Raw genomic sequence first — 27329 nt, forward strand, 5'->3', positions numbered from 1 at the left:
CACCTCCACAACGACGCTGCCACAGGCCCACAACTACAACACACACAACTCTCTACTTGTCGCGTGACAACCTACGCCAGCGCCGACGCCGCTTTCCTTGTCCCATCTCGTATGCGTTCTCCCTTCTCCCTAAACGCGCAAAATATCTGGGAAAGGAATTGGCTCAGAATTTGCTTGTATTGCATTTTGCAAATTGGTTGTTTTGGGCTCTTTGGGATCGTGATATACATATTGTATTGAGGGAAGATTTTAGAACTGAGGTACAAGAAAGATACTTTGATGAATATGAAATTATTCGAGAATCGATATATCATTTAAAATCATTTGTTGCAGGAATTTTGTTTGGTTGCTATAGAGTAACATATTTCAAGTCTGAACATGTTTGGGATGAGAAAGTGAAGCCCCAATCCTACTGTCGAGAACTACAGCCAAATTAGGTAATTGAATTTATTTTAATTAATTAATTAGTTAATTAATTAAAGATAATTTAATTAGATGATTAAATATTAATCAGTTTAATTGATTTATAAGAAATACTTAGTTTAATCGGTTAGATAAAATGATTCGATGCCATATAGATTAGATCATTAAGTTGGTTACTTTTATTTATATACTTGGTTATTTTAGTTATTAATGTTTCGATATTAGCAACATATGACTTCGTATTATGTTGTATCTGATTTGTTATTAAGGGATATTTTCTTATTATTGGATAATGATAATTTCTATATTTATTCAATTTAATACAGAAGACTCAAGGAATGAAGAAAAGAAAAACTATTAATTATTTTTTAAAAGCAAAAGAGCAGACATTGACAAGTCAAGGGAATTCTTCATCCAATATTGATATATCAAATTCAAGTGATCAACAATCTAACAAATCTCCTATAACAGATATTGATATCAGTTCTCTTAAACCTGATCCAGGATTACATACTCCGATATGAAAATATCCTGTTAATCAAAGGGATGAAATTAGACGAGCTTATATTAAGATGGGGTCATATCAACCTATTAAGAATGAGTATCCACCGACCAAATTCGGAAGTCAAAATCGACGATTTCAAAGTCATTGGTTTAAAAAATTTACTTGGTTAGAGTATTCTCCTTCAAAAGATGCTGCATTTTGTTTTCCATGCTTCTTGTTTGATCATAAACATCCTCGTAATCCTGCATTTACGACGGATGGATTCAAATATTGGAAGCGAGTTAATGATGGTGATAGATGTGCATTTTTGATGCATATAGGATGCAATACTTCACCATACAATAATGCTATGGAACATCTTGATAATTTGATGAATATACCTCGTCATATTGATAAAATGATGAATGCACAATCTTCAGAAGAAAAGCAGAAGAACAAATTACGGCTTACAACAACTATTGAAAGCATTCAATGACTTACTTTACAAGCATGCACATTTAGAGGGCATGATGAATCTCCATCTTCTAATAATCGTGGAAATTTTATTGAGATGATAAAATTTATGGGAAAAATGAATGAGAATATTGGGGACATTGTCTTAGAGAAGGCTCCAAAAAATGCAAAGTATACTTCACCAGATATTCAGAAAGATATTTTGAATATTTTTGCCAATCAAGTGAGAACTAAGATTCGTAAAGAAATCGGGGATGCAAAATTCTGTATTTTAGTTGATGAAGCAAGAGATACATCTAACAAAGAGCAGATGTCTATTGTATTAAGATTTGTGGATATTGATGGTTTTTTACGAGAGCGGTTCTTTGCTATTGTACATGTGACTGACACAACTGCTGCAACACTTAAGAAAAAAATATCTGATACTCTTGGTTGTTATGACTTGCATATCCACAACAGGCGGGGACAATGATATGATGGTGCTAGCAATATACGTGACTCTTAGAATGGATTATAAGCTCTTTTCTTGAAAGATTGTTCATGCGCATATTATGTACATTGTTTCGCTCATCGACTTCAACTAGCATTAACTGCAGCTGCTGAAAAAGAGGTATCCATTTGGTTATTCTTTTCAAAATTGAATTCCATTTGTAATCTCTTTAATGCGTCTCCTAAACGTCATGCTGAGTTACTTTCTGCTCAAAAAGCTGAAGTTGCGCATATGGTAGCTAGCTATTGGTGAACGTGATACTGGTAGAGGATGTAATCAAATTGGAAATTTACTACGGCCTGGAAAGACTTGCTGGAGTTCTAATTTTGACTCAATTTGTAACATGATTGATCTGTATAGTTCTGTGATTACCGTATTAGAAAACATGGTGTATGATGGGTCCTCTAACTCCATCCGTGGTGAAGCTAGTGGTTTGTTGATAGCGATGAAGTCTTTTGATTTCATATTCATATTACATTTGATGCAAAAGATAATGGGGTTAACAAATCTGTTTTGTCGAGCATTGCAAGAGAAATCTTTAGATATTTAAATGCAATGGACTATGTTTCAACTACTAAAACTTTGCTTCATACTTTGAGAGAAGAAGGATTTGCTATTCTACTTAGTTATGTGAAAGAAGTTTGTGCCAAGTATGACATTGAGATACCTCAAATGGAAGCTCGTTATAAATCTGCTACAGATTGTTCTTGTCAACAAAATGATTCAATCACAGTTGAGCATCACTATCGATTTGATGTATTTACTGTTGCAATAGATTTTCAAGTTGAAGAGCTTAATAGTAGATTCAAGGATGAGGCAGTGGAACTTCTTAAGCTTAGTTGTGCTTTGGAACCTAAAGAAAACTTTAAGCTTTTTAATGTTGATCACATCTATCGACTTGCTGAGAAATTCTATTCTCTTGATTTTGATACACAAGATTTACACCACTTGAGAATGCAATTGGATCACTATAAGATTGATATTGTTGGCCATGAAAGATTTCAGAATTTATCAATTATTTCTGAATTATGTCGAAGATTAATTGAAACAAACAAATCAGGAAGTTATAATTTGATTGACAGGTAATTTTTTCTCATTTATTAGTTTATATATATTATAATTATATCATTTACTTATATATTGAATACAGTATATTATGTAATTGGCAGGTTGATTCGTCTTGTTTTAACTCTTCCCGTCTCTACAGCAAAAAAGGAATGAGCATTTTCAGCTATGAAACTTGTTAAAACAGCTCTTCATAACAAGATGGAAGAAGAGTTTTTAATAGATTTTATGGTTATCTATATTGAACGGGAGTTAGCGAAAACTATTGATAATGATATAATAATTAATGAGTTTGATTTTAAGAAAAATCGAAGAGCACAACTTCAATAATATTTTTATTCTATGCTTTTAAATGTACTGAATATTAAATATTTTATGTCATGTTTTTGAAAAATTAATATTCACATACTTTTATTTGTATTTTTGAATTGATTAATTTTTTATATCAATTATAGTCAGCCCAGGTATCTTTGAATCCTGGCTACGTCCCTCGATCTCCTCCAATATCAAATTTATGAAAGATTTATAAAATTTAAAAATTTAAATAAAAAGTTTTAAATTATTATAAGTGAGATTTAAAATTTATAGTTTAAACGTAGCAGTAAAATTTAAATTTATTTTTTATATCTCAAAATTGATGTAATATATGAAATTATATAACTCATGCTATCAATTGGATAAAAAAATTTATTTAAAATTTTAATCATTGAAAATATTTTAATAAATTTTTATATTATTAATATAATATATTAAGATCATAAAAAAATATTTAAAGTTATAATTATTAGAAATGTCCTAATATCAGTTCGACCGTCGTATTTAAATTATGAAGACAGCTGACTAGCTGAGCTGTTATGGTAGGAGTCATTTACTCAAACTACTAAGACGGCTGAGCTGTTATGTCAGGAGTCATTTTATCTCTAGATTTATTTACTTTCAGATTTACCTGATGAATAGATTAAGCGAACATCGATCAACTTCCGGATTAATCTGATACCTAGATTATAAAAAGCTAAACGTCAAGGAAAAATGTAAAAACAAAAAAAATATTGATTATCGCCGTTACATAAAAAAAAACGAATTATTTGAATAAGTCAACGGCATGGATTAGACGATACCAAAACAAGAAAAATAATCGAACAAATTGTCGGCCGCCTCAGCTGATTCCTGCTTCTCGCGAGACGCGGCGGACGATGGAGGCGATGAGGCACTCCTCCACTTTCCTTCGCCCTCCGGCGGACGCAGCCGCCTCCTCTTTCTACGCTCTCGTCGTTCTAAACCAGCGCCTACCCCGGTTCGCGCCTGTGCTTTGGAGCCACGGTGAGCTCGTCAACCCCCTCGCCGCCCCTGCCTCTCTTTCTCCTTGGATTTTCGTTGGTGTTGTCGGTGTTGCTGATAACATTGGGCTCGGGTTGTTTTGTGTGATCAGCAAGGCTCCGCGTTTTCGCCGATGGAGGGGCGAATCGGGTGTACGACGGCATGCCCGAGTTGTTCCCTGAGGTAGACCCGATGGAAATTCGCCACAGGTTAGGGTTTTATTATTAAGTCTTTCGGACTTTTCGTTTTAGGCCTAGTATTGATTAATTGGTCGATGAACTGCTATAGCTATTTTAGAACAAAATTTGGATTTGGTTTTCTGTCTTGTAAGGTGCGTGATTTTGCATTTCTTTTTCTCTGTCTGAGGCGATGGTAGAAGATAAATCACATTGTTTAGATGTAAAAGAGAGATAAGATGACATTCATTTATTCAACATTTGTCTCGTTGACAACAAATTAATCTTCTCATTAGCTCAAAGAACATGGTATGAAACAAATAAACTGGTTCGTCCATGTTTCAGTATAGGAAGAAATCCAGAAGAATTTGTCATCCCCCTACCATTGAAGATTATGCACTCATATAAACTTATAAATCAACTCATAACCCACTAGATTCATTAACTTGTGAACCTAAAAACCATTAACTTGTGAAACTTATTCCAATCCCTATTGTTGAAAACAAGGTTTTTCCATTTTGGCCTCTCGGCCCAGTGGGAGACGACTCACTGTTTCGATGAAATAACCATAAGCCTCATTTTCCTCTCCTCCTCCTCCTTTCGACTCTCCTCGTCACTGCCTATGGCACCATGAATCAACTTGTCGACATGGCACTGTAACTCATTGTTCTGGTCTAAGGCTGACACTGACTCTAGCTTGGAATGAAATTGTAAACCTTCTCATGCACCACTAGACTTGTGAAAACAAAAAAAATCATCAATTAATGTCTGGGTATTAATGTATATATTGACTTGTTAAATTGATTTTACTTTTCGTTTACTTCTTACTTAAACCCTTTATACAGAAATAAATTGTAAATTTATTTTGATAAGAACCAAATCATATTTAATCATGTTGGTGATATTGACTAGACATTGTTATTTAGTTATGTGTTACTTGTTTGGATTAACAGTTATTCCTTCTATTGAATTTTTTTTTTATTTTGTTGATAAACATGTTAATTATATTGTTGTACTCTCATGGTAAGGATAATGAATAGGGGGACCGTGAATAGGGAAAAGTGACTTCAAATATATAGACCTTTTCATTTTATAGAGTACAGAAATCAAATTTGCTGTTCAATTTATGCCAATTAAGTCTTTACTTCCTCAAAATCAGGTCATGCTACTATTTATATATTGAAGTAAGGAGGCAAATTTAGGAGAAAGAGCCAATGCCAAGGCTGTAAATTGTCACCATTTGTCTGTTCTAGATCATGGCCTAATCTCAGTTCTCTATGTCAAGAATAAGGCAACTTACTATGTTTCTGGTGGTGCTAATCTCAGATGGTTGGAAGAGTGATTTTGCTTCTTTAAATATTATATACTCTTGCCATATTTGCTGCATCTCATATTTACATTTGCCTATTTTCCTTCAACTTGTATGAAGCTACTGACACTTTTCATTTCCTTCCCAAGGTACAAACCAGACATAATTAGGGGTGACATGGACTCAATAAGGCCAGAAGTGAAGGAATTCTATATTAACTTGGTAGGTCTTTTAAGGTTATCCTATCATGGCTGTTTACATTTTATTGTCACTGAAAGGTGCTTAACCTTTTGTTTATCATGGGAAACTTTAGTTAAACATAATATTTCAATTTTGTCATTTGGAGTATAATATATCTAAACATAATGCCTCTTAAAAATTCCATAAATATGATACGGTTCTCATTATTAAGCTACTATGCACTATGAATTCAAAATAATACATATAGTATATGTAGATTCTATTTTATAATTTCATTTGTAATTTTTCTGTTGCATGGTTTAGCATACATAGTCTTTGCAAAAGTTTAAAAAATAATGTTACTGAATGGCATTAAAGTATCTCTTTTTTTTTTGTAGGGTGTCCCAATAGATGATTTATCAAACGACCAGGACACCACAGATCTACACAAATGTGTTGCTCATATCTGTGAATCTATGGATGAACTAGATAAGTCAAATGTAAGTTGCGACCATGCCTAATTCTTTTTTTATTTCTACATATTTTAGTTGATGATTGTAAATGTATCACAAGCTACCATGATCAGCTGCTTGTTTATTATATCTGTTGATAACTTGATGCATTAGTTAGTAAACATCCAGTATGTTGATGAATTTATGTTCCGACTCCTAAAGATGTGTCTTCCATGGGCAAGGAATGAAAGAATTATGTACTTTTGCTTTGAGCAAATTCATCACACAAGAAAACAATTAATTGAATACATCATTCAAAAATGGTAAAGGTGTTATATTAATAAGGTTTTCAATCCAGTGGATTAGTCCCACATTAGTAGTTTTATATTTTAGCATTTTATTATGAGGCTGTATATTCAAGTAATGACTATGGTTGATTGAGAGAAAAAGAATACATATTTTATTGAAGAGTAGGCATATTTATATACAAACTAAAATCTATGTTAGGAAATTATAATTAGGCTAATTGACAAATTTACCTAATTGACCTATATATATTACCTAATATACATAGATAACATGGTAACAAATATTATATACAAATATGGTAACTATTATATATATATATAATACTCCCCCTAAAGTTGGAGCATAGACATTAATTATACCCAACTTGTTACAAAGATAATCAACCTGAACTCCACTTTAAGTTTTTGTGAAGATGTTCCCAAGTTCTTCAGTCTTCATATATCATGTAGAAATCAAGTTTTGTTGAATTTTCTCACGAACAAAGTGACAATCAATTTCAATGTGCTTAGTTCGCTCATGAAACACACAATTCGATGCAATATGAAGAGCATCTTGGTTATCACACCATAATTTTACTGGTACTGAAATTTTAAGTCCTACTTCAGTCAAGAGTCGATATATCTACATTATCTCACACACAAATTGTGTTATAGCCCTGTATTCTAACTCTGCACTGGAACGTTTTGCTTTTTATTCTTCCATGAGACTAAATTTCCTCCAACAAAGATATAATAACTTGAAATAGATCTTCTATCCATTTTGGAACCTACCCAATCTACATTCGAAAAGCATTCAATATGAGTTTGCTCATGATTTTTATATATGATACCTTATCTGGGTGCTCCCTTCAAGTAACATAAAATTTGTTCTAACGCTGTCCAATGATGAACGGTTAGAGATGACATAAACTAATTAAAAATACTAACCGAATATACAATATCCGAATGAGTTACCGTAAGGTAATCAACTTCTCAACAAACCTTCGATAGCTCGAATGTTCAAATAGTTCCCCTTCTCCTATAAGATGCATGCTCTGAGTCATTGGAGCACTACAAGGCTTTGCCCCCAATTTTCTTATCTTAGTTAATAAGTCGAGAACATATTTCCTCTGAGATAGGAATATACCTTTTTTACCTCCTCATAACCTCAACACCTAAGAAATACTTCAGTGCCCCAAGTCTTTTTGTATGAAACTGAGTATGAATGAAAGATTTAAGATATGAGATTTCCGTAGTACCACTCCAAATTATAACAATATCATCCACATACACAATTAATAGAATGATACCAGCTACTGACTGCTTATAGAATACAGAATGGTCAGACTTGCTCTTCATCATACCAACTTTTTTAACAACCTGACTAAAGTTTTCAAACCAAGCACGAGGACTTTGTTTCAAACCATATAAAGTTTTCTGAAGACGACAAACTCGCCATGACTCCCTTAAGCAACAAACCCAGGAGGTTGCTCCATATACACTTCCTCCTGAAGATCACCATGAAGAAAAGCATTCTTGATATCAAGTTGATGTAACGGCTAATTATGAGTAGTAGCCATTGAAATAAATAATCACACATATGTCAACTTTGCGACCGGAGATAAAGTGTTAGAATAATCCACACCATAGGTTTGAGCATAGCCTTTAGCAACAAGACGAACTTTTAATTTGGCAACCGATCCATTTAGATTAACCTTAACTGCAAATACGCATTTGCATCCAATAGCCCATTTCCCAAAAGGTAGATCGACCAAGTCCGAATTGTATTCATCTCCTCTATCATTGTATCTTTCCAACTAGGATGAGATATGACATCACAGACATTTTAGGAATAGAGATAGAGTCAAGTGAAACAATAAAAGAACACAAGGAAGGCAACAAGCCATTATAAGAAACAAAAGAAGTAGGATAAGTACAGTGACGTTTATCTTTACGTAACACAATAGAGAAATCATCGCTCGGGACTTGATCTGATGACGAAGAGTAGGTGTAGGACATGAATCAAGAGGTTGATGTCTTGAGTAAACTTGAATAATAGGAGGCTTGACAGGAGCCGGTTCTAAGACGGGTGCGGAGGATGTAATATAATAATCAACAAATCATCCTCGTCCTTTTGACAAGTCGGAATAAGTGAGGACGGGAAATAAGGTGTATCTCCGTGAAAATAACATCAATTGAGATAAGATATGTGCTAATGCCGGTATAATAACACCGATAACCTTTCTGAAGATGAGAATAATCAAGAAAGATATACTTCAAAGATTTAGGATTTAATTTAGTAATATGCGGACAAACATCTTAAACAAAACAAGTGCTACCAAATATCTTAGGGTTAACAACGATTAATTGGATAAAAAAGGATTTTGTAAGGGATCTCAGAGGATGATATGTGGTTAATGAGAAAACATGCTGTAGAAATTGCATCAGCCCAAAAAGGTTTGGGAACATTCATTTGGAATTAAAGGGGATCGTGCAATTTCAAGAAGATGTATGTTTTTACGTTCAGTCACACCATTTTAGAATGCAATATCAACACAAGAGGTTTCATGAAGCATGTCATTCTGAGTCATATAAGACGGGAATGAACCGGATGTATATTCCTTAGCATTATCACTTTGCAAAGTACACATTGAACTGAATTTTAATCTAAACACAAAAGACACAAAACAAAGGAAATAACTTAGAACTATTTTTTATTAAATATAACCAAGTTACACGAGTATAATCATCCAAAAAAATAACAAAATACCTAAAACCATATTTACACAAAATAGGACTAGGACCCCAAATATCATAATGAACTAATTCAAAAGGTATAGTAGCACGTTTATTTATTCTAGGACTTGAACTAAGATGGTAATATTTTACAAACTGACATGACTCACCCCCTTACCATATTATGAACAAAGCTTTTGAGCAAAGAAAGAGATGGATGTCCCAACCTACAATAAGTCTCAAAATGAGAAATGACACTCGAGCGAACAAAAGAATTTGGGGCAGTGTATCAAGAATACAAAGGCCTCCAGACTCATGTCCTTTACCAAAATTCTTCTTCATCAAAAGATCCTGGAAAAAATGAGATGCGACAATTGAGATTACGAGTTAGTTAACTGATAGAGAGCAAATTAAAGGACATATTAGGTCAATGTAAAACAGAGGACAAAGGAAGAACAAGAGTAGGATTAATTGTGTTCGGCCCACGAATATAAGACAGAGAACCATCGGCTAAAGTAATCGTAGAAGTGTTAGTTTTGGATTGAAAAGTATAAAAGAGATTAGAATTACCTATCATATGATCTATGGTGCCATAATCAATGATCCATTTGAAGGATGAGGAAAGAAGACGTGCATTTTGTTTACCTGAATCAGCGATAGCAATGACAGAAGGAGATGAAGGCTTGAGTGATTCCTGATATTTTGAGAACTTGGCAAATTCATAAGGATCATTTTATCAGAGGCATCATTAATGGATGCAATATATGTCAAGTGTTTTTGTTGATTTTTATACTAAGCTTTCTATAATCAAACTTAGTATGTTCTGGTTTACGATAGTAGTTGCACACAATACCACCTAAATTCGACGTTCGAGTTCTAAAATCTTGTGAGCTACCTCCTTTGTTTCCACTATGGCTGGTTGATCTTCCAGGCTTATAATTTGTCTTGCGACTCACTAAAGCACCACTAAGCAGAATAGGTGCAGTATTTTCTATACAGAGAATACGACTAAATACATCTTGTAAAGAGAAGACCTTATAACCAGAGAGACTTAGCAGACTTAAAGTTGGATATAGGCTATGATAGCCATCTGTTCTCGTTGTCATTGTTGAACCTTCACATCAGGGCTAAAGGGCCATCATATTAAGTTCCTCATATGTCTTCTTGAATGCTATAAAACAATTGATCGGAGGTTGATCTTGTTTTATCACACTATAAAATGCTTTGTAGTATAGAAATTCTAAGTAATTCATTAACTCTTTAACAAATTCACAATGATTAATTAAATAAATTACCTCACTATCAATACAATTCTAATATGAAGGAACAAGTGAGCATCCTCTCTAAACCATGTTTGCTTCTAATCATTTTGAGGAGAGTTATCAGTCAAATGACCATCTTTGTCAATACTTAATAGATAAAAATGAACAGTCTTATATTGGTGTAGAGAGCATCAGACGATCGAACCTGTGTTTTGATAATGGCAAAGAGGTTCGAAGTTAAGCTGTCTTATTGTCTAATAAGTTGAACTAAATGTGTAGGAAAGTCCTAAGTGATCTTAGGCAAAGGAAAGTCCTAAGTGATCTTAGGCAAAGGAAAGTCCTAGCTACGGTTAGGCAGGTGGAAAGTCTTAGCTACGGTTAAGCAACGAAGTCCTGGTCTTGGGCGAAGTCTTGGCTGGTCGAGAACTTTGGACGAAATCCTAAAGTCGAGGACTCTAGGTGAAAATCTTGGGGGTCGCGGACACCAGGTGGAAGTCTAGACGGGTCGTGGATCGGATATTCAGCATGAAATCCTAAAGTCTCGGACGTTGAGCAAAAGTCCAGATGGTCTAAGAGGATCGGTCTGGTAAAAAGTAATTTCTCCTAAGAGGAGTAGGTGAGGATGCGTTCCCCAAGGAATAGTAGGCATCGGTCCGACCTAAAGTTTCAGAGAAACTCAAGTTAGGAGCGGACAGTCCGGATGCTGTCAAAGTTACTTTTTATATATTGCTTGTCTATTATTTTAACTCTGTTTTGCAGGAAACTAACAATTTTACAGGTTCGGATTTTGCCTTTTTCGATCGACCGAACATCCGGATCGGTCGACCGAACCCCTAAGCTAGAAGATCATATTTCGGCTCGCGATGAAGTGTAGACTGAGGGATCGGTCGACCGAACAGGGAGGTTCAGTCGACCGAACAGTGGATAAACTTCAAATCGGGTTGATCGGACTAGATAAGCTGAGGGGCGTCGAGGGTTTGGTCAATCGAACGACGGGATCAGTTAACCAAACGAAGACTTTATCCGAAGCAGTAGCATCTGGGATGGAAGTTGGGCAGATTTAAAAGGTTCGGTCGACCGAATAGCTGGATTGGTCGACCGATCAGCGTCGAGTCAAACATTGATCTCAAGATCAATGGATCTGGATCACGTGCAACTTGGCTATAAAAAGGGATTCGACCAGTAGCTTCGATAATAACAAATCATTTAGAACAACTTCAGCTCCTGCGCGCGCTCCGGAAACAATTCGACAACGCCAGATCAAATTCTCCAAGTCGTCGGTAACAAGTTTCTTTTTATGCAATACTTATACGCTTCAACTATGTAATCTAAACTTGTAAAGATTTTTCAATACTATAGTGGTTGCTCAACAAAAGCGATCAATGATCGCAGACCTTGGAGTAGGAGTCGTCACATGCTTCGAACCAAGTAAATCCTTGGTGTCCTCATTCTTTGTTTCTTACTTTTTGCTGCCTATTCTGTATTCCCCCCCTCCCCCTCCTCCTCATCATCATTATTTAGCTTATAGTCTGTGATTTTAGACATCATAGGCAAACATCCATCTCAATATAAGATTTATTTCCAGCCATAAGATTTTATCCCAAAGTTTGTGAAATAAGAGATGAAGGAAGACAGCAAAGCAAATAGCCACGAAGCAATGAAGATGAACTGAAGTTGAAGTTGTGAGTTGAAGCACCCAATCCAAAACCAAAACTAGGGCTTGAGAAGCAGAAGGTTGTTATGCTTGCTCTGTTCACGGACCCTAATCCACATCATTGACCATTCGATTTGCAGATCGCGATCCGAGGGAAGGGATGAAGGGGCAGACTCGTCATTTTGCAAGGGTGGAAGACATGTCACACTATTGTGCGCCTTAGAAGACGCCTTCAGAGCCACGCCGGCAGGTGCTGAGGAGGAACACGCCCTAGTGTGCGTCGGTGAGGAACTGTGAGGATGCGTGATGTCTCGCACGCGCTGCTGGAGGAAGGCAATGGGACGAACTCACAGCTGAGAACACGCGAGTGCAAAGTCGGCTGATCTGTCATGTGAAGCTCGTCGGGTGAGAGGTAGCTAGACGAGTGCGAGCTCGTCGGAGAGCACGTGAATAGGAGATGCAGCAGAAATCTAGGAAGAGAAAGTTGTGGACGGCATAGGACGCTGTGGACGAATAGGAGAGCGATAGCGTTAAAAAAACGAGAATAGCAATGCTATGATACCATGTTGATTGAGAGAAAAAGAATACATATTTTATTAAAGAATAGGCTTATTTATATACAAACAAACTAGAATCTATCTTAGGAAACTGTAATTAGACTAATTGACAAATTTGCTTAATTCACCTATATGTATTACCAAATATATACAGATAATATGGTAACAAATATTATATACAAATATGGTAACTATTATATATAATAGCTATCAAATGAATATAATAAGAAACAAAATATTTTTCTATCTACAAATTAGGTACTAGATTGACCTTTATAGGCATAGAGTTCCAAATGAGGTATTCCCATTAGGCAAGTTGTCTTCTTGCCGTCAATACTCATGAACAAGTACATGAATTTCCATAGTCTAGTGAGACCCATCAAATTTATTCCAGTATCTAATTCATGCTCAAAGAGCTCTAATTCTTTTCGTTATTCTATTTGTGCATCATACTTTCTGCAAAGTTTACCCTATTTCACTATGCTCTTCCTAGCTTTGCATTTTAGTTGCTGGAGCTCTCGGTGGAAGATTCGACCATGAAGCTGGAAACATCAATGTCTTATACAAGTTTTCAAACATCCGAATCGTTCTTCTATCGAATGATTGTTTGATCCAACTTTTACCAAAAACACATTGCCATGAGATCCACATCCAGTCATTGGCCGAAGGCCCTCATTGCGGATTGGTTCCAATTGGTGCGCCATCAACCAGCACTACTACCACCGGCCTGCAGTGGGACCTGAGTCAGTATATTTGATTATTCGCCTTTTATATTGCTTCTTTCTTCTTAGCATCTTACTAAATGGTAGTGGAGACCTGATGGTGTTGGTTTACTTGCAGCCGACACAGGAATGAGCTTTGGTTCTTTGATAAGCACTTCAAACATCGTGCTCGCGGAGAAGATTACAGTCAAGTCTGATACAGATCTTCTTTGGACTATATCTATTAAAAAGGGCATTTGAGAGACATCTTATGAATGCTGTTTTTTCTGGTGATTATAGGCTTTCCATAGTTCATGTATCATTTGTAGGTCAGTCTGGCCTCAGCATTACAAGGAAACTCACCATGCCGTATCATTCTATATTTTTCTTTTCCGCAGACGGTCTTCTTGGAATGAGTCTAACTGAGACCATGCCATGTTTGCATCCAGTTATACCATTCAAGTCCCCCAAAATAAAACCACTGTAATTTTGTTTTCTATTGTAATGAAACAAAAGAGGAGCTATTTTTTTTTTTATTGTATCTTGCTCGATATTTATTATGGTAAATTTATAATGAATTATCGATGTTTGTCATCCTCTATCGGTCGGCTCGGACCTGAATGAGACCAGTAGAGCCCAAGTTAGGTCTATCTTGATTCGCAGTTAGTCAAAGGAATTTGCATCTCGAGTCGTTTGGGATACTGTTCAGTTGATCTACCATATACATTGATCAAGGAAGTTGATAAGATGAAGAGTTTTGGTCGAGGTGGTTTCGAGCACAATCGATGAATTTGGAATCGAAACTATCTTATAAAAAACAATAAGTTGAGAAACAAAAACTATACACAAGTAACCACATAAACATAGAAGTATAACAATAAGTATGCATTTCAAAAAAATGTTGCATCAGCTAATACCGAATCTAAAATAATCGGTCTGGTTTTACGAAAATTTCCTGCATTTCAAGCAACCAAGGAAAACAAATTAATTGTTTGATATTTTCCTTTTCAAATCAGACCCTCCTATTTTTCAAATGAGCATTCTGGCCTCTGAAATATGCACATGTCGGTTAACGGGTATATGCAGATCCGCTGTGCCACAATTTATTGGATATCCATTTGTGTTAATGTTGAAAGAAATTAAAATTAGAAGGTTAATGAGATTAGTCGACGCGATCTCAGTTGAGGAACTTTCTCGTGTTCGATGAGAGAGAGTGGCGGCTCCGCCGCTGTCGGAGGGTGGAGAAGCGATGAAGTTTTGTAAGCGATACGAGGAGTACATGCGCGGGAGGGAGAAGGAGTTGCCTTCTGCCGGATTGAAGAAATTGAAAAAGATCCTCAAGAGGTGCAGAGGAGAGTTTCACTCCCGATGAGATGGTGGTGATGGCGGCAAATGCCCTGATAGTTGTGCAGGTATGGACTCTGAATTATTTCGTTTCGTATCTGTTTCTGGGATCTTGGATTCTTTTGGGGAGAACGAGTCTTATTTCTTTAATATTGTTGACATTTGTTTCTTCGGGCCTTCTTCTTGTGTGCATGTTTTGAATCGAATGTCAACGATTCCGTTTATCTATGTATATATGAACAAAATATGATTATGAATTAAAGAATTGAAATTATGACGACATCAGATTGAGATCATACTTGTTCTTTTTTAGATTTCATGACCACCTTTTGTCCTTTTGTTCATACTAGATATCGGATGATAAATTATTTTCTTTATATTTCTATACTGAATATTTTTTTTAAAGTTTAATAAAGGGGCCGTGGTGAATGATACAAAGATTGTACTGCCTTGAGAGCATGATGAGAGAAGATGGGGAGAGAGAAAATATGATGAGAGAGAAAGTATGATAGGAGAGAATGAAGAGATAGAAAGTGTGATGAGAGAAAATGAGGAGAGAGAGTGTGTGTGATGGGAGAAATTAAGGAAAGAGAAACTATGATGAGAGAGAAAGTGTGATGAGAAAAAAAGATGAAAGAGAGTGTGATGAGAGAGAAAGCATGATGAGAGAGGATGAGGAGAGAGAAAGTATAATGAGAGAGAATGAGGGGGAGAGAGAGTCTGATGGGAGAGATTGAGGAGAGAGAACGTATGATGAGAGAGGAAGTGTGATAAGAAAAAATGATGAAAGAGAGTATGATGGGAGAGAAAGAGCATGACAAAAGAGGATGAGAAAAGAGAAAATATGATGAGAGAGAAAGTATGATGGGAGAGAATGGAGAGTGAGAACGTGTGATGAGAGAAAATGAAAAGAGAGAGGGTGTATGATGAGATAGATTGAGTAAGAGAAAGTGTGATGATAGGATTAAGAGAGAAAGGATGATGAGAGACAACAAGGAGAGAAAAAGTGATATGAAAGAAAAATTGAACAAATATATTAAGGATATTTTTGTCCAAAACTTAATTCTCATTTCCATTCCCATCAAAATCCAAGAGAGGAGGTGGGTTTCATCAAAACCTAAATTTTTGGGTTTCATTCTAAAATTTTAATTTCATTCCCATCAATCAAAACAAGGTTTGGGAATGAATCCATTCCCTCATTCTCAAACCCGTAAACCAAACATCACCTTAATATCGTATCTATGTTGATGCATACACGTGAATACAGTAGAGTAATATAACCAAGGGAAGAAAGGATGAAATCAAGATAGTGAGAATAAATTCAGGAGAATGAAAATAGAGTTGGGAGTGAAATAGCGAATGCATTTCCCCCTCTTAATAAATCAAAATTTGTATGATATTTTGATACAATTTTCCATAATCAACATGTTAAGAAGTTAGAATATAACTCATACAAAACTAATCTAGCAAATATAAGAACGCTAAGATGAGTACAAGAGATGAAAAATAGTTAAGTTACTGGCTTGAACAAATAGGCATAGCCTTAAATCTCCAATAAATGATAAAATAAGAGAAGGGTAGCTAAGATGGTATGGGCATGTTCTAAGATGATGAATATATTCTATAATTAGATAAATTGAATCAATTATAAACTTGAAGGTACACGATGTAGCACAATATCTGAAAAATTATAGTCCAATATTAAATAGTGATTTAAGAGATATGAATTTTATGGTCCTTGCAAAAGTTAGGCCATGTAGCTAGCTCCAAATAGTGAAACTAACACGGCTTGGTGATAATGATGATGACATATTCCAACGTCTTATAATGTTAATTGCCTTATGCTTAGAGCCCTGCTATCCAATAGTTGTCACACCCTGAAGAAGTAGGCGAGAAATGATACAGCAAGATAAGATGCACCTTTTGGTACATTGATCCCTAGGGTTTCCTTTTTTTCCCTTCAAATTACATTTACTACTATGACAAACTATTCAAGATCTCACAAGCTTTTAATTTTGACAAGAATCAAAAGTTAGGTGTTGTTGATTGTTTTAATCAACATTTTAGTTCTTCCTATGATGTAGAATAATAAGAACTTCTCATCTGGTTTTCCTTTGTTTGACTTTGTGTTATTATGTTGTAGTTTGTGATGGCGCTTTCTTCCCCTCCCTATTGAATGAGATGTCAACTGTAGTTAGTTGTTTTAATCAACGAGCTCTGAAGCTACTTGAATTACATTTAGCATCAGGCTTTAAGAAGTATATTATGTGGTTTATAGGTAAGTCCTTGCAGTGTCATGGAGAACTGAAGCAAGAAGGGAAGGACCTAGTTGCATATGGTATCATAAACTCCATTGCCATGAGGAAGATATTAAAAAAATATGACAAGGTATGCGACATCAGACATCATTATACATTGTTTTGTACATTATAAATTTACCACAGTTTAATTTTAAAATGCTTTCAACTTTCTCATCTGCAAATAAAATATTCACTTGTAATTTTAGGTGCAGTGAATTTCTGTCTAAATCAAAGGTATCCCTTGCAGATTCATTTCTCAAAGCAAGGGCAGGCATTCAGATCTAAAGCTCCGAGTATGCATTGACTTGAAGTCCTTCAATCGCCATGAGTCTCTGAACTGATGGCCTTTTACATTAACTTGAGGCAAAGCACAGATAAGAACACCTCGGTGGCTGAGCTATTGGATGACTGTTTTCTTACATTTGATGATGAGGGTAAACCAACACTTTCTTGTACCCTCTTCGATTCTATGAAGATCGAAATTGATTCGACATGTTCAATTTGTTTGGTGAGTTGGCTACACGTTCTTTTCTACGACTTGACATTCCATTGAACTAGTGTCATCATCTGTTCAACTTTAGAAATTGCTAGATCATTATTTCCTGCTATACCTTGTCATTCGTAGGAGACTGTCTTTGACCCTGTAGCTCTCACTTGCGACCATCTATCATGTTACATGTGTTGTTGTTCTGCTGCATCAGTGACGATAGTTGATGGTTTAAAGGCTGCAAACTGTAAATCCAAATGTCCTCTTTGTCGACAGGTACACATTTTGCCAAATTCTCCTATCTTGCCTCGTTAGATGTATACTAGAAAACAGATTTACATACTTAACGTCGTTCCACTGTTCAATTTCAGACAGGAGTATATCAAGGTGCAGTGCGCTTAGACGAGTTGAACATCTTATTAAGACACAGGTATATTTCAGTCGACCTTTCTCCGTTTGCTTTGCTGCTGAAGATTTGTCACTAATTTGTACGTTCAAACAACTGTCCTGACTACTGGCAGAAGCGGCTTCAGATTGAACGAGTCGAGCGAGTTCATCAGACAAAGAAACACTGGGAATCAGTGAGCCGAGAATTTCTTTGGTATCCAATAACTAAAACATAGTTTGTCAGTTGAATGGTGATCGAATGGTCGTGATGAAAATTCTTGTTCAAACCTTTCTTGATTGCTTGATTTGCAGTTGTAAATATCCTTAACCAAATGACACGTGGAGTTGCTGTAGGTAAACAAAAATTATAATAATGGCTGCAAGAGGATTTTCTGAGATTTATATGAAATTTAATTTTATATTTATGCAATGATTACGAAGAATCTCATTTGATTATATGTACCCACACCAGAGAATTATCCACGCGATGCAAGAAAGAATATCTAATGAAAATTTTAAAAATAAATATATAAACTACTCTTATTGATTGATTCACCCTCCTATACGATTCTTCATCTTACTGAAAATACAGTTAAAAAATAGTATATTGTTTCTGTGCTGTTCAGTTTTTGATGGATTTTAGTCAGATCTAATAAATATTTTGTGAAATAAGGAATTTTAAGAATTTAGACCACGAAATAATCTTGCTTTAAACTAGGAACGGACGAAGGGCTTAGTATACTAAATTGTTTGGCTGCGTCAAAGTCTCTAAAATCACCTTTAGCTTAACATGTTATGTGTTGTTCGTTGGATCAGGTGTCTTCGCTCCTCCAATGTTTTGTAGTTCTTAGCTAACTCGTTCATTTCAAGTCCATCTCTTTGATAATATTTGTCATTATTTCAAGAAAACTCTTCTCATAAATGGAAGACAGTATATATTGAACGGCAGTAAAATAAAAGATTCTAGTAAAATAACAAAGGGTGATGTGTGGAGTTAATGAATGCAACACAACCCCATTGAAAAGTTTAAAATTTGAACTTGGAATGCCTGAAAAACTAGAGCATCTTCTACGACAACAAAGGGACATGCAGTTCTGGAATACAAAAAGGACGCGAGTAAGGGCAAACCCATTGAATCAAGGGCGTTGATTCTGCCAAGTCAACTCATTGTAGATTTACTGGAAATCTGGTTTCTCTGGGTAAGTGCAGCCTGGCCTCTGGATAATGACATTTGCGGCGTAGCACCCACCTCTTACACAATCATCGATGCTTTTTCCTTGAACCAATTGAGACAAGAATCCTCCAACAAACGCATCGCCTTCACAATTAACGTCCATATATTAGAACAAAAGTAACCATGTATTAATTGAGAATTGAGTGGTCAAGCGAACAACCAAACAAGTGCTTTTAAAATCCAAGCGGGCAGGAAACTAGAGTCTAGAGGGGCCCTGTTATTTCCTGGTTTTTTCAGTTAAAATGGTCAAAATCTAGTTCAACCAGGTGTGCTCTCGATTGTTAGAAGATCAGTTTTGCCTCCGATTCCTAGTCTAGTTGAATTTGATAGCCAAGGCAGGGTTTACAACACTTAGGTAAACAAGCACAGCAAGCAGCAGAATTATGACAACACCCGGCTTTCATGCTGCAGCAATAAATACTTGGAAACAAAAGCTATTTTTACCATTTCCCCGGGATGTGCATTTTAAGAATGCAGTGTTGTGATACATAGAATAACGCAGAAAATACTGAAACCCTAGGCATTCAGAAGTGATCACTATAATCTGATTTTAAGAATATAATATTTTCCTATGCGATAAACCAGATGCCAGATTTTGCAAATAATCAAGAAACAGTGAGAATTTAAACAATGAGAAATTATTACCTGCACCATTGGTATCGACTAGTTTCTCCTTTGGTAATAGGATGACAGGGAACGACCTCACCTATGAGGAATTGCATGAAAGAAATCAATGATAGTTTACTTACATCAAGATTAGCATATAGCGACTAAGGAATTAAAAAGACCATATCACATTCTCAATCGTATTTAACTTGCATATGCAACAAATTTAGCTAATATATCTCTCTTATTTATTTTTCAGAGTTCATCTATACGACTATGAGAAACCAGAGTTTTCTATATCTCTCTTTTTTTTTTTCAGAACTCCCAAGTTACACAAACCAAACAGAAATTTTGACAACACAATCCCAAGCAACTAAAACAGTTGAATCTTTGAAGAAGTGACAATAATATATCAAGTTGAACCAGAAAAAAAAGAATCAGTTTTGAAGGTGGACAAACATTCTCAAGACGTACTAGATGGCAGTTCGAAAAGACCAAGCTCCATGGGCACAAACTAAGTGACAGTCGGAAAAGACCAAGCTCCACGGGCACAAACTAAATGACAGTTGGAAAAGACCAAGCTCCATGGGCACAAACTAAATGACAGTTGGAAAAGACCAAGCTCCATGGGCACAAACTAAATGATAGTTGGAAAAGACCAAGCTCCATGGGCACACAGTCAAACAAAAGTTATGGAGTTCTATGCAAGGACTGATGGAATATATCTGATACAGCAAAAAAAATCACAATAGACTAATGCAGGAAATAACAAAACATTAAACACAATTGGGAAGTTATGATAATTCTGAAACGAAGGCATGATAAAGTTGATGATTCTGGTTTGTGACGCAAATTGCGAAAGACACATTATTTAATTGAAACTACAACAATCAACCTTTAATTATTTTCCAATCAATATTTACTTTTACCACCCCTCTTGCCTGACACAAGATATTACAACTCATCATATGGAGCTGCTTCAATGCTTTTCAACAGCTACTAGTATTAACTAATCATGGAATCTGAAATTAGACCAGTGTTTGAGTCCTTGAAATTATAAAATGTTATCAACTCCTCCAAAGGCAAACATGTCTCTCATGATGGTCTCCCCAAGGTCTAGAAAATAACTATCAACCAATCACTACTACATTGTAGCATTTGTATCTCTTCATTATAAGTCTTGCCCAAGTCTAGCAAAGAACTAGTTACTACCGTTGCTAGTGCAAGAACTTATATGCCAAATACTCTTCAGATCATATTTTTATCCGCACAGTAGTTTGTACTTTTTGTAGAACTGAAAGAATAATAGAAAATATCCACCTCTGAGATGCTGCAGTTGGAACTAGGGACTTAGCTAGTTTACTGAGAAATTTTTTATTCTTTGATAGGCAAATGAACCATCATAATTAAAGTTAGGGTCATAGAAAATGGAAACGTCAATAGACTTGAATCTTAAAATCTCTGTACTCAATAAGTCATAGGATATTGATTAAATAACCAATGATACACTATATATATTTATTTAAATATATACACAGGTAAATTTCTTTCATTTTAGCTTCTCTTTTGTAATAAACCTCTATAAATTTTACTTTGCAATATCTGGAGAAAATGCTCTATGTCATAAACAACACAAATTTAGTGATTAGCATTTTTGTACCTATTGCATTGGGAATAATGTTTGACTAGATTAGATGCTATGCTTTGTGAGCTACACATAAGAAAAAACAGTGTTACCTTCCCATCTTCAGCAACAACTACTGGATCGCAACCTTGAGTGATAACCGTAGTTCTTTTGTGTGTTCCTGATGCCTTTGGCAACGCCGAGATCTTTAAAGCAATCTCTTCAACATTCTCAGTCTGCATCACAAACAGGTTCAGCAAGGACAACACAAGCTAGCGAAAGTAGAATGAAAGATTCATACCGCCCAACCATGAACTTTTGCAAAGATCCTTGCTTCGGTTTCATTTCCAAACACATAATCCACATATCTGCAGGTGTAATAAGTCATATTGTAAGTATCCATGAAAATTCCCAAGTAATATTTTTAAAAAAATAATAATAAAAACCTAGTAGGGTTAATTACATAAGTCAGATAAACTATAAACATATTTCTGCTTGCTGCAACCACAAGCAATTTAAGTGTTAAACTGTGTACATGCATCAAATTCTGGAACAGAAAAAAAAAACATTTTTTCTTCATCTTTCTTCCTCCAACCCTCTCTCCTCTCCTCTCCCCTTCCCCTCTTTCTTCATCACATTCCCTTCATTCTCTCTCTTTCCCCCCTCTGTTTCTCGCAAGGGCACCACCATTGGCAGCAGCAATAACACCACTATTGATCACCTCTTCCTCCTTGCTCTCTCTCCTCTACCTTCTCTCCTTATGCTCCCTCTCTGGCCCTTTTCTTCTTCCCCATTTCTTTCTGCATCTTCTGATTCTCCCTCAATTTTTCCTTCCTCCCCTTTTCTCTCCTCCCTATTTCTCTCTAAGGAAATGCTGCCTGCAGCAGCATAGATAGGAACAATCAAGGACAGAAGAAAAGGGAAATTTTCAAAAGAATAATTTTAAAAAAATAGTAAAAGCATGGCAACTGACAATCCCAATTAGCTTTCCATCTGCTATCATCAAGAAAATTACAAATGTATGTAGCTGAAACACTTACATCATGTAAGCCTATAAGCTATAACTGATCAAAGTTAAAAGACAGATAAGGCTTATGACAGCTTATTTATGTAATTAACTCTAAATTTTATTGAAGTTCAAAGGGAATATGTTTGAAAAGAGAAATTAGAAGAATAACAAATAATATTCATAATGCAACTGGAACACTCACGGCAAGGCCTGTTCTTGAGCATCTCGGAAGAATTCACAAATGAAAGGAGCAGAAAGGTTCATTGAAAACACCTATTGACAAAGATAGAATCCCTTGAAAACAAAAAATCATTTCAGGAAACACTAGGAATGTAACACAGGAAGAGATAAATTACCTTATTTTGGGCAGCAGCATGTTCAGCTACAAGTTGAATAGAATCAGGAGACACCGTGAGGAAAAAACCAGCAATGTAAATGTACTTGGCCTTTTCAACTGAAATAAGTATACAGAAGTTAATACATATCACAAAAACAAACTAGAAACTAGCAATTTCTAGTCTTCATAAGCAGTCAATGAAAGGATCTTTTAATATTTGGTTCAACTATGTCTGGAATCTAATTTATACTATTAAGTCTTCTTGAACTAAACCACTCAAGTTTGCTAACAACAGTGAAATTCTAGAAAGCAATAATCTCCAGTTCCAAATTGGGGAAATTAATCTCCAGCTTCAAAGAATAGCGTAGATAAACTTTAAGTAACCGGAGGATGGGTAAATTAAATCTTCTGACTAGAAGAAAATAAAAAAAGTTGGGGAACAGCATTTGTTTGAATACAGATACATCCAGACAAGTTCACGAGCATAGACAACTGAGGATGGCTGGATTAGAGTTTCAAGAATGAAGTTCTAAGGCAAGGATAAGCGATGAGTTAAGCTTGAAAAAATGACAATGACAGAGGATAGCATTGGGAATAACGTTTACAAGAAGCCAAGGAAAGGGTTTAGGGAACAGCGCACAAAACTAGTATCCCTCCTAAAACAAGAATCAGCAATTTTCATTAGATATATTTAAAATTAGCATCCATGAAAACATGACAGTAAGGCATAGCCAGGAGAAATTTACCCAGAGCCCAGTTCTCTGGTCTCTTTAGGTGTTCAATTTTGTAGCAATTCGCTGCAGACAAATTAGCAACTAGGGACCTGTTTATCAAACATAAAGTTGGCTTCAAAAAGATACATTCACATGACAAGTTATAAAAAAACTTCCAAGATGGCCATGTGCCCTACAAAAATCAACATGATGTTACAAGGCTCAAGAATTAAAACATCTGCAGAAAAATTCAGTATGGAAGAAAAAATATATAATTTTTACAAATTAAATAGGAACTCATCCACAGACATCAAATTATGAGCTAATATTCCTCCCTTCATATTAGAAGGCATAAATGTCTAGAATTACCAATTAATATGACAGGAACATCGTCCATACAAAATCTCATTTGCCCTTATTCCAATTCCACAACAATTATTTTATATTGCTTGGACATGAATCAACCCATAAATATATCTACACGAATAAGAATGTAATAGTAAGAAGATCAACAGAAAATAAGCACAAAGAGAAATCACTTGCCCCAACTGAGAGAGGAACTCAAACTTAATCACTTGATCTGGTTGAACCATATGGCCAAAACCGCACAATTTAATGATAATAGACTAATGATGTTTCAGCAAAACAAATTTACCACTATCACTTCCAAATCCAATGTGGGGCTAAACTGGAGTGTTGAAAAAAACACCCAGAACTCAAAAGTTTGTACATTCCCTTACCTCCCAAGAAAACCATAAAAAAAAATGAAATCACATAAGGGGCCCAGCTAATGTAGCCTCCTGATAATATAACTGGACACCTTTATAAAAAATATAAGGCAACTCCAAACCTAGCGGTTGAGCTTATATTATATAATGTAGTCTGAATTTCTAATAATGCTTGATGTGAATACTATCCATGTTTCAACTATTAGATTTGAATAAAATTTAGAATATGTTATTTTCAGTTCTTATTAAGTTAACCAAACCAATACCACGGCATTGTCTTCTGTAAATCTCTATATATCAGAAATAACTGTGTTAAATATAATTGTCTCTGTATAGCCTTATTGTTTCAACTCTAGCTGATATGAGAAATATAACTATCTAATTTCATACATAACTTATTTTCTATCATCTGAGAGCGGTGCTTAATCAAAGTAACTAACTATAAATTTTCTACAAATCACTAAGGCACTCTATATTTCTTCTGTGTGCTTATATCGGAAAATTGGTACAACAGTTAGAACTCAAGTTGTACGCATAAACTTCAAATTATATGAGAATTCTGGGAATCCTACAGCTAGAAAATGATAAAACATATATGGTATAACGAAGAGGTTTGTTTTAAACATGAGAATCAATATACAAGAGAAGGAAGAATCAGAATTCACCTTTCACCACCAACAACACAGACAGCACATGTACCAGTTGGAGCAGTTTCATCCTCATAATAGTGAACCTAATAAATGAAGCCAAGAGAATATCTTGCAGAGAACCATATATAAGAATGATAAAATAGCAAGCAAAATAAGCAACCAAGGATAGACTTACATTAACACCTGCAGCATTTGAATTTTTCTTCATTTCCTCTCCAAATTTGTCCTTCCCAATGCATCCCATGTAGCTTGTTGCACCAGGAATTTGTAGCATCCACTATATACCATGCAGCAGTGGCACTGTTAGCACTCACGATATTCTTCAATGAACAAATATGATACAATAATACCTACCTGAGCAACCCGGATTGAATTTTGAGTCGCCCCTGAAAAGATAGATTAGCAAGGATGAGGATAGTATGCAAAAGCCTCTAGCATTATTGACATCTAATGAAATGCATTACCTCCAGCAATGTATTCAACATTAGATTTTGCAGCTAACTCATCATACCTGGTCCAATTAAGGAAAATTAAAAATCTTGGTTCATCAAATGGATAGTAAAGAAAATAAATGAAACACCAATTATCATGGGTTGATAGAAGTGCATGGTAACAAAAGGAAAGACAATAATTGCCAGTATGACATTATACAAACAGTAAGAAAAAGAAATTTGGCATTCAACTTGTGTTCTAGGCAACAATAAAAGGAACCAAATAATCCACAGAAGGTCAAGCCATTGCCAAGAACATACTTGAACAATCATATTAAGAGAAACCTACATGGGCAGATGCTTTTCCTCCGCCAGAATTGCATTATTTATCTTGATGTCATATCTGAAAGAACAAAACATACAAACAGGTAAGTCTTCTCATCAAATATATCCGTGCAATCAAGTGGCAGAGATACAAGCTAAAGAAAAGGGCAACTAGTTCAAATCTTGTTTATCCACCAACAAGGCTACGAAGCCATTTAACTACAGTGATTGTAAAAACAAAATGTTTAAATTCTACAAGCTAACATCCGCTTAGCTCCAGAAAAAAAAAATAGCTTAGAGCTGTAAGGTAACAATTAGATCTGGCTGCGACATTAAGACTGAATCCTAAGATATCAACAGACGTCTCTCAGTTACTAAAGAATAATATATGAAAAGTTTTGAAAAGTTTCAGAATATAATGATCATAATCTTCCATCAGAAAGGTGCATCAAGATCATGGTGACTGTGTTAAGGGCAACAACTAATTCAAAAACCAGCCATAACGGCAATAACTAATTCAAAAACAAGCTCTAGATCAAAATCAATAAACTCTCAGGGAAAAAGGAGTGAAAGATCCACGTCTATTTCATATGGTTTTAAACAAGCGATGTTAGGAGCTACCAGATCTGTGTTCCCAACAAAATTAACAAATCAAAATCAAAATGCAATAGATTCTACTACCGTCGAATCACATTATCGGGGCAAAAGTGAACCACGATACCAGATTGCAGAAAAGAACCAATCAAATCGAAAAAATAATTTTCATAGATCAATCCTATTAGTTCACAACACAAACGCGCCAAAGACTACTAGATGTTTTCATTGAAACAGAAAAAAGATCCGCGCACGTTCAAATTCACCAGATCCCCGACGAAAAGCTACGATCCGCAGAAAAGATCCAGCAAAGAAGACACACAGAATCACCTGCTAAGAAACTCTTCGTCGACGACAGCGGAGATGTCGAGGAGGGGATTCCCCATGCCGAGTAGCACACCTTCGGAGGCCATTCCCTGTCGCGGAGAACCCGACGCGAGCGGAACAGATCTACGAGACAAATGAAATGAAAGCGAGTATGCGAGGGTTCAGGGCTACCGCGGCCAGTGATTCTTATAGACGAACCGGAAAGACGGAGGATCGCGAATCGCGATCGCTGAGATCGGATCCGACGGCGCTCCTGCTCGCGAGAGGTTGTTGGTAGGTGGCCGATCCGCTCCCGTCGCGATCTCGCCTCGTTTACGATCGCATATTCTGGGCCAGGGTTTGGTTGGCGGTAGGTGAGGCGACGTATACGCCGCTCGATCTCAGTCCACAATTTGAGCCCGAATCCTGTCCATCCATCTTCTCGGCCGTTTGGCGTACAGGCACTCAGAGACAGTAAATCAAGGTGAGCCCCGGCGAATGGGAGGGATGAGTTATTCCAAGGCCCTATTAGCCACGAGATTCAACCTCTTAATCTCATATATTAAACTACCCACCACTGCCCATCTCAGCTAAGCCTGTAAACATAAGGACTCAAAATGTTATTATTACCTCGGCTAAGTCTGTAAACATAAGCGCTCAAAATGTTGTTATTATTGTTATTATTATT

At 35.8% G+C, this 27329-nt stretch overlaps 3 protein-coding genes and 1 pseudogene across 3 annotated transcripts; 3 read left to right on the plus strand and 1 right to left on the minus strand.

The window, feature by feature from the left end:
* The first annotated feature begins 1499 nt into the window (after positions 1-1499).
* On the plus strand, positions 1500-3092 carry LOC122023248. Its single transcript, XM_042581319.1, has 5 exons — positions 1500-1812; positions 1915-1991; positions 2110-2302; positions 2362-2953; positions 3041-3092. The coding sequence occupies exons 1-5, from the start codon at positions 1500-1502 to the stop codon at positions 3090-3092; spliced, it is 1227 nt and encodes a 408-aa protein (XP_042437253.1).
* A 971-nt stretch (positions 3093-4063) lies between these two features.
* On the plus strand, positions 4064-14103 carry LOC122023805 (thiamine pyrophosphokinase 1-like). The gene is made up of 7 exons (XM_042582168.1): positions 4064-4256; positions 4366-4462; positions 5888-5960; positions 6317-6418; positions 13360-13609; positions 13707-13857; positions 13966-14103. Exons 1-6 carry the CDS (start codon positions 4130-4132, stop codon positions 13826-13828), a joined length of 771 nt encoding a protein of 256 aa, XP_042438102.1. The 5' UTR covers positions 4064-4129; the 3' UTR covers positions 13829-13857; positions 13966-14103.
* Positions 14104-14816: 713 nt separating this feature from the next.
* Positions 14817-18460, plus strand: LOC122025185 (annotated as a pseudogene).
* Positions 18461-19003: 543 nt separating this feature from the next.
* Positions 19004-26833, minus strand: LOC122023611 (adenosine kinase 2-like). Its single transcript, XM_042581817.1, has 13 exons — positions 26666-26833; positions 25767-25820; positions 25451-25497; positions 25341-25372; positions 25162-25263; positions 25002-25069; positions 23642-23718; positions 22915-23012; positions 22761-22831; positions 21851-21917; positions 21663-21785; positions 19965-20025; positions 19004-19403 (listed from the first exon to the last, which is right to left on the minus strand). Exons 1-13 carry the CDS (start codon positions 26746-26748, stop codon positions 19261-19263), a joined length of 1026 nt encoding a protein of 341 aa, XP_042437751.1. The 5' UTR covers positions 26749-26833; the 3' UTR covers positions 19004-19260.
* Positions 26834-27329: the final 496 nt, after the last annotated feature.

The sequence above is a fragment of the Zingiber officinale genome, chromosome 9B (genome assembly GCF_018446385.1).
Source record: "Zingiber officinale cultivar Zhangliang chromosome 9B, Zo_v1.1, whole genome shotgun sequence".
In the NCBI taxonomy this organism is placed as follows: Eukaryota; Viridiplantae; Streptophyta; class Magnoliopsida; order Zingiberales; family Zingiberaceae; genus Zingiber; species Zingiber officinale.

Excerpts from the sequence above, each read along its gene's own strand:
- LOC122023248 (XM_042581319.1), top strand. The coding sequence starts at position 1,500 with ATGAATGAGAATATTGGGGACATTGTCTTAGAGAAGGCTCCAAAAAAT. Across the intron at positions 1,992-2,109 it reads CTGCAGCTGCTGAAAAAGAG|CTAGCTATTGGTGAACGTGA; the intron begins GTATCCATTTGG and ends CGCATATGGTAG. Across the intron at positions 2,954-3,040 it reads AGTTATAATTTGATTGACAG|GTTGATTCGTCTTGTTTTAA; the intron begins GTAATTTTTTCT and ends TGTAATTGGCAG.
- LOC122023805 (XM_042582168.1), top strand. The coding sequence starts at position 4,130 with ATGGAGGCGATGAGGCACTCCTCCACTTTCCTTCGCCCTCCGGCGGAC. Across the intron at positions 6,419-13,359 it reads ATGAACTAGATAAGTCAAAT|CTTTGCATTTTAGTTGCTGG; the intron begins GTAAGTTGCGAC and ends TGCTCTTCCTAG. Across the intron at positions 13,610-13,706 it reads CGGCCTGCAGTGGGACCTGA|CCGACACAGGAATGAGCTTT; the intron begins GTCAGTATATTT and ends GTTTACTTGCAG.
- LOC122023611 (XM_042581817.1), bottom strand. The coding sequence starts at position 26,748 with ATGGCCTCCGAAGGTGTGCTACTCGGCATGGGGAATCCCCTCCTCGAC. Across the intron at positions 23,719-25,001 it reads TGTGTTGTTGGTGGTGAAAG|GTCCCTAGTTGCTAATTTGT; the intron begins GTGAATTCTGAT and ends TTTGATAAACAG. Across the intron at positions 20,026-21,662 it reads TTGTTGCTGAAGATGGGAAG|GTGAGGTCGTTCCCTGTCAT; the intron begins GTAACACTGTTT and ends AATTCCTCATAG.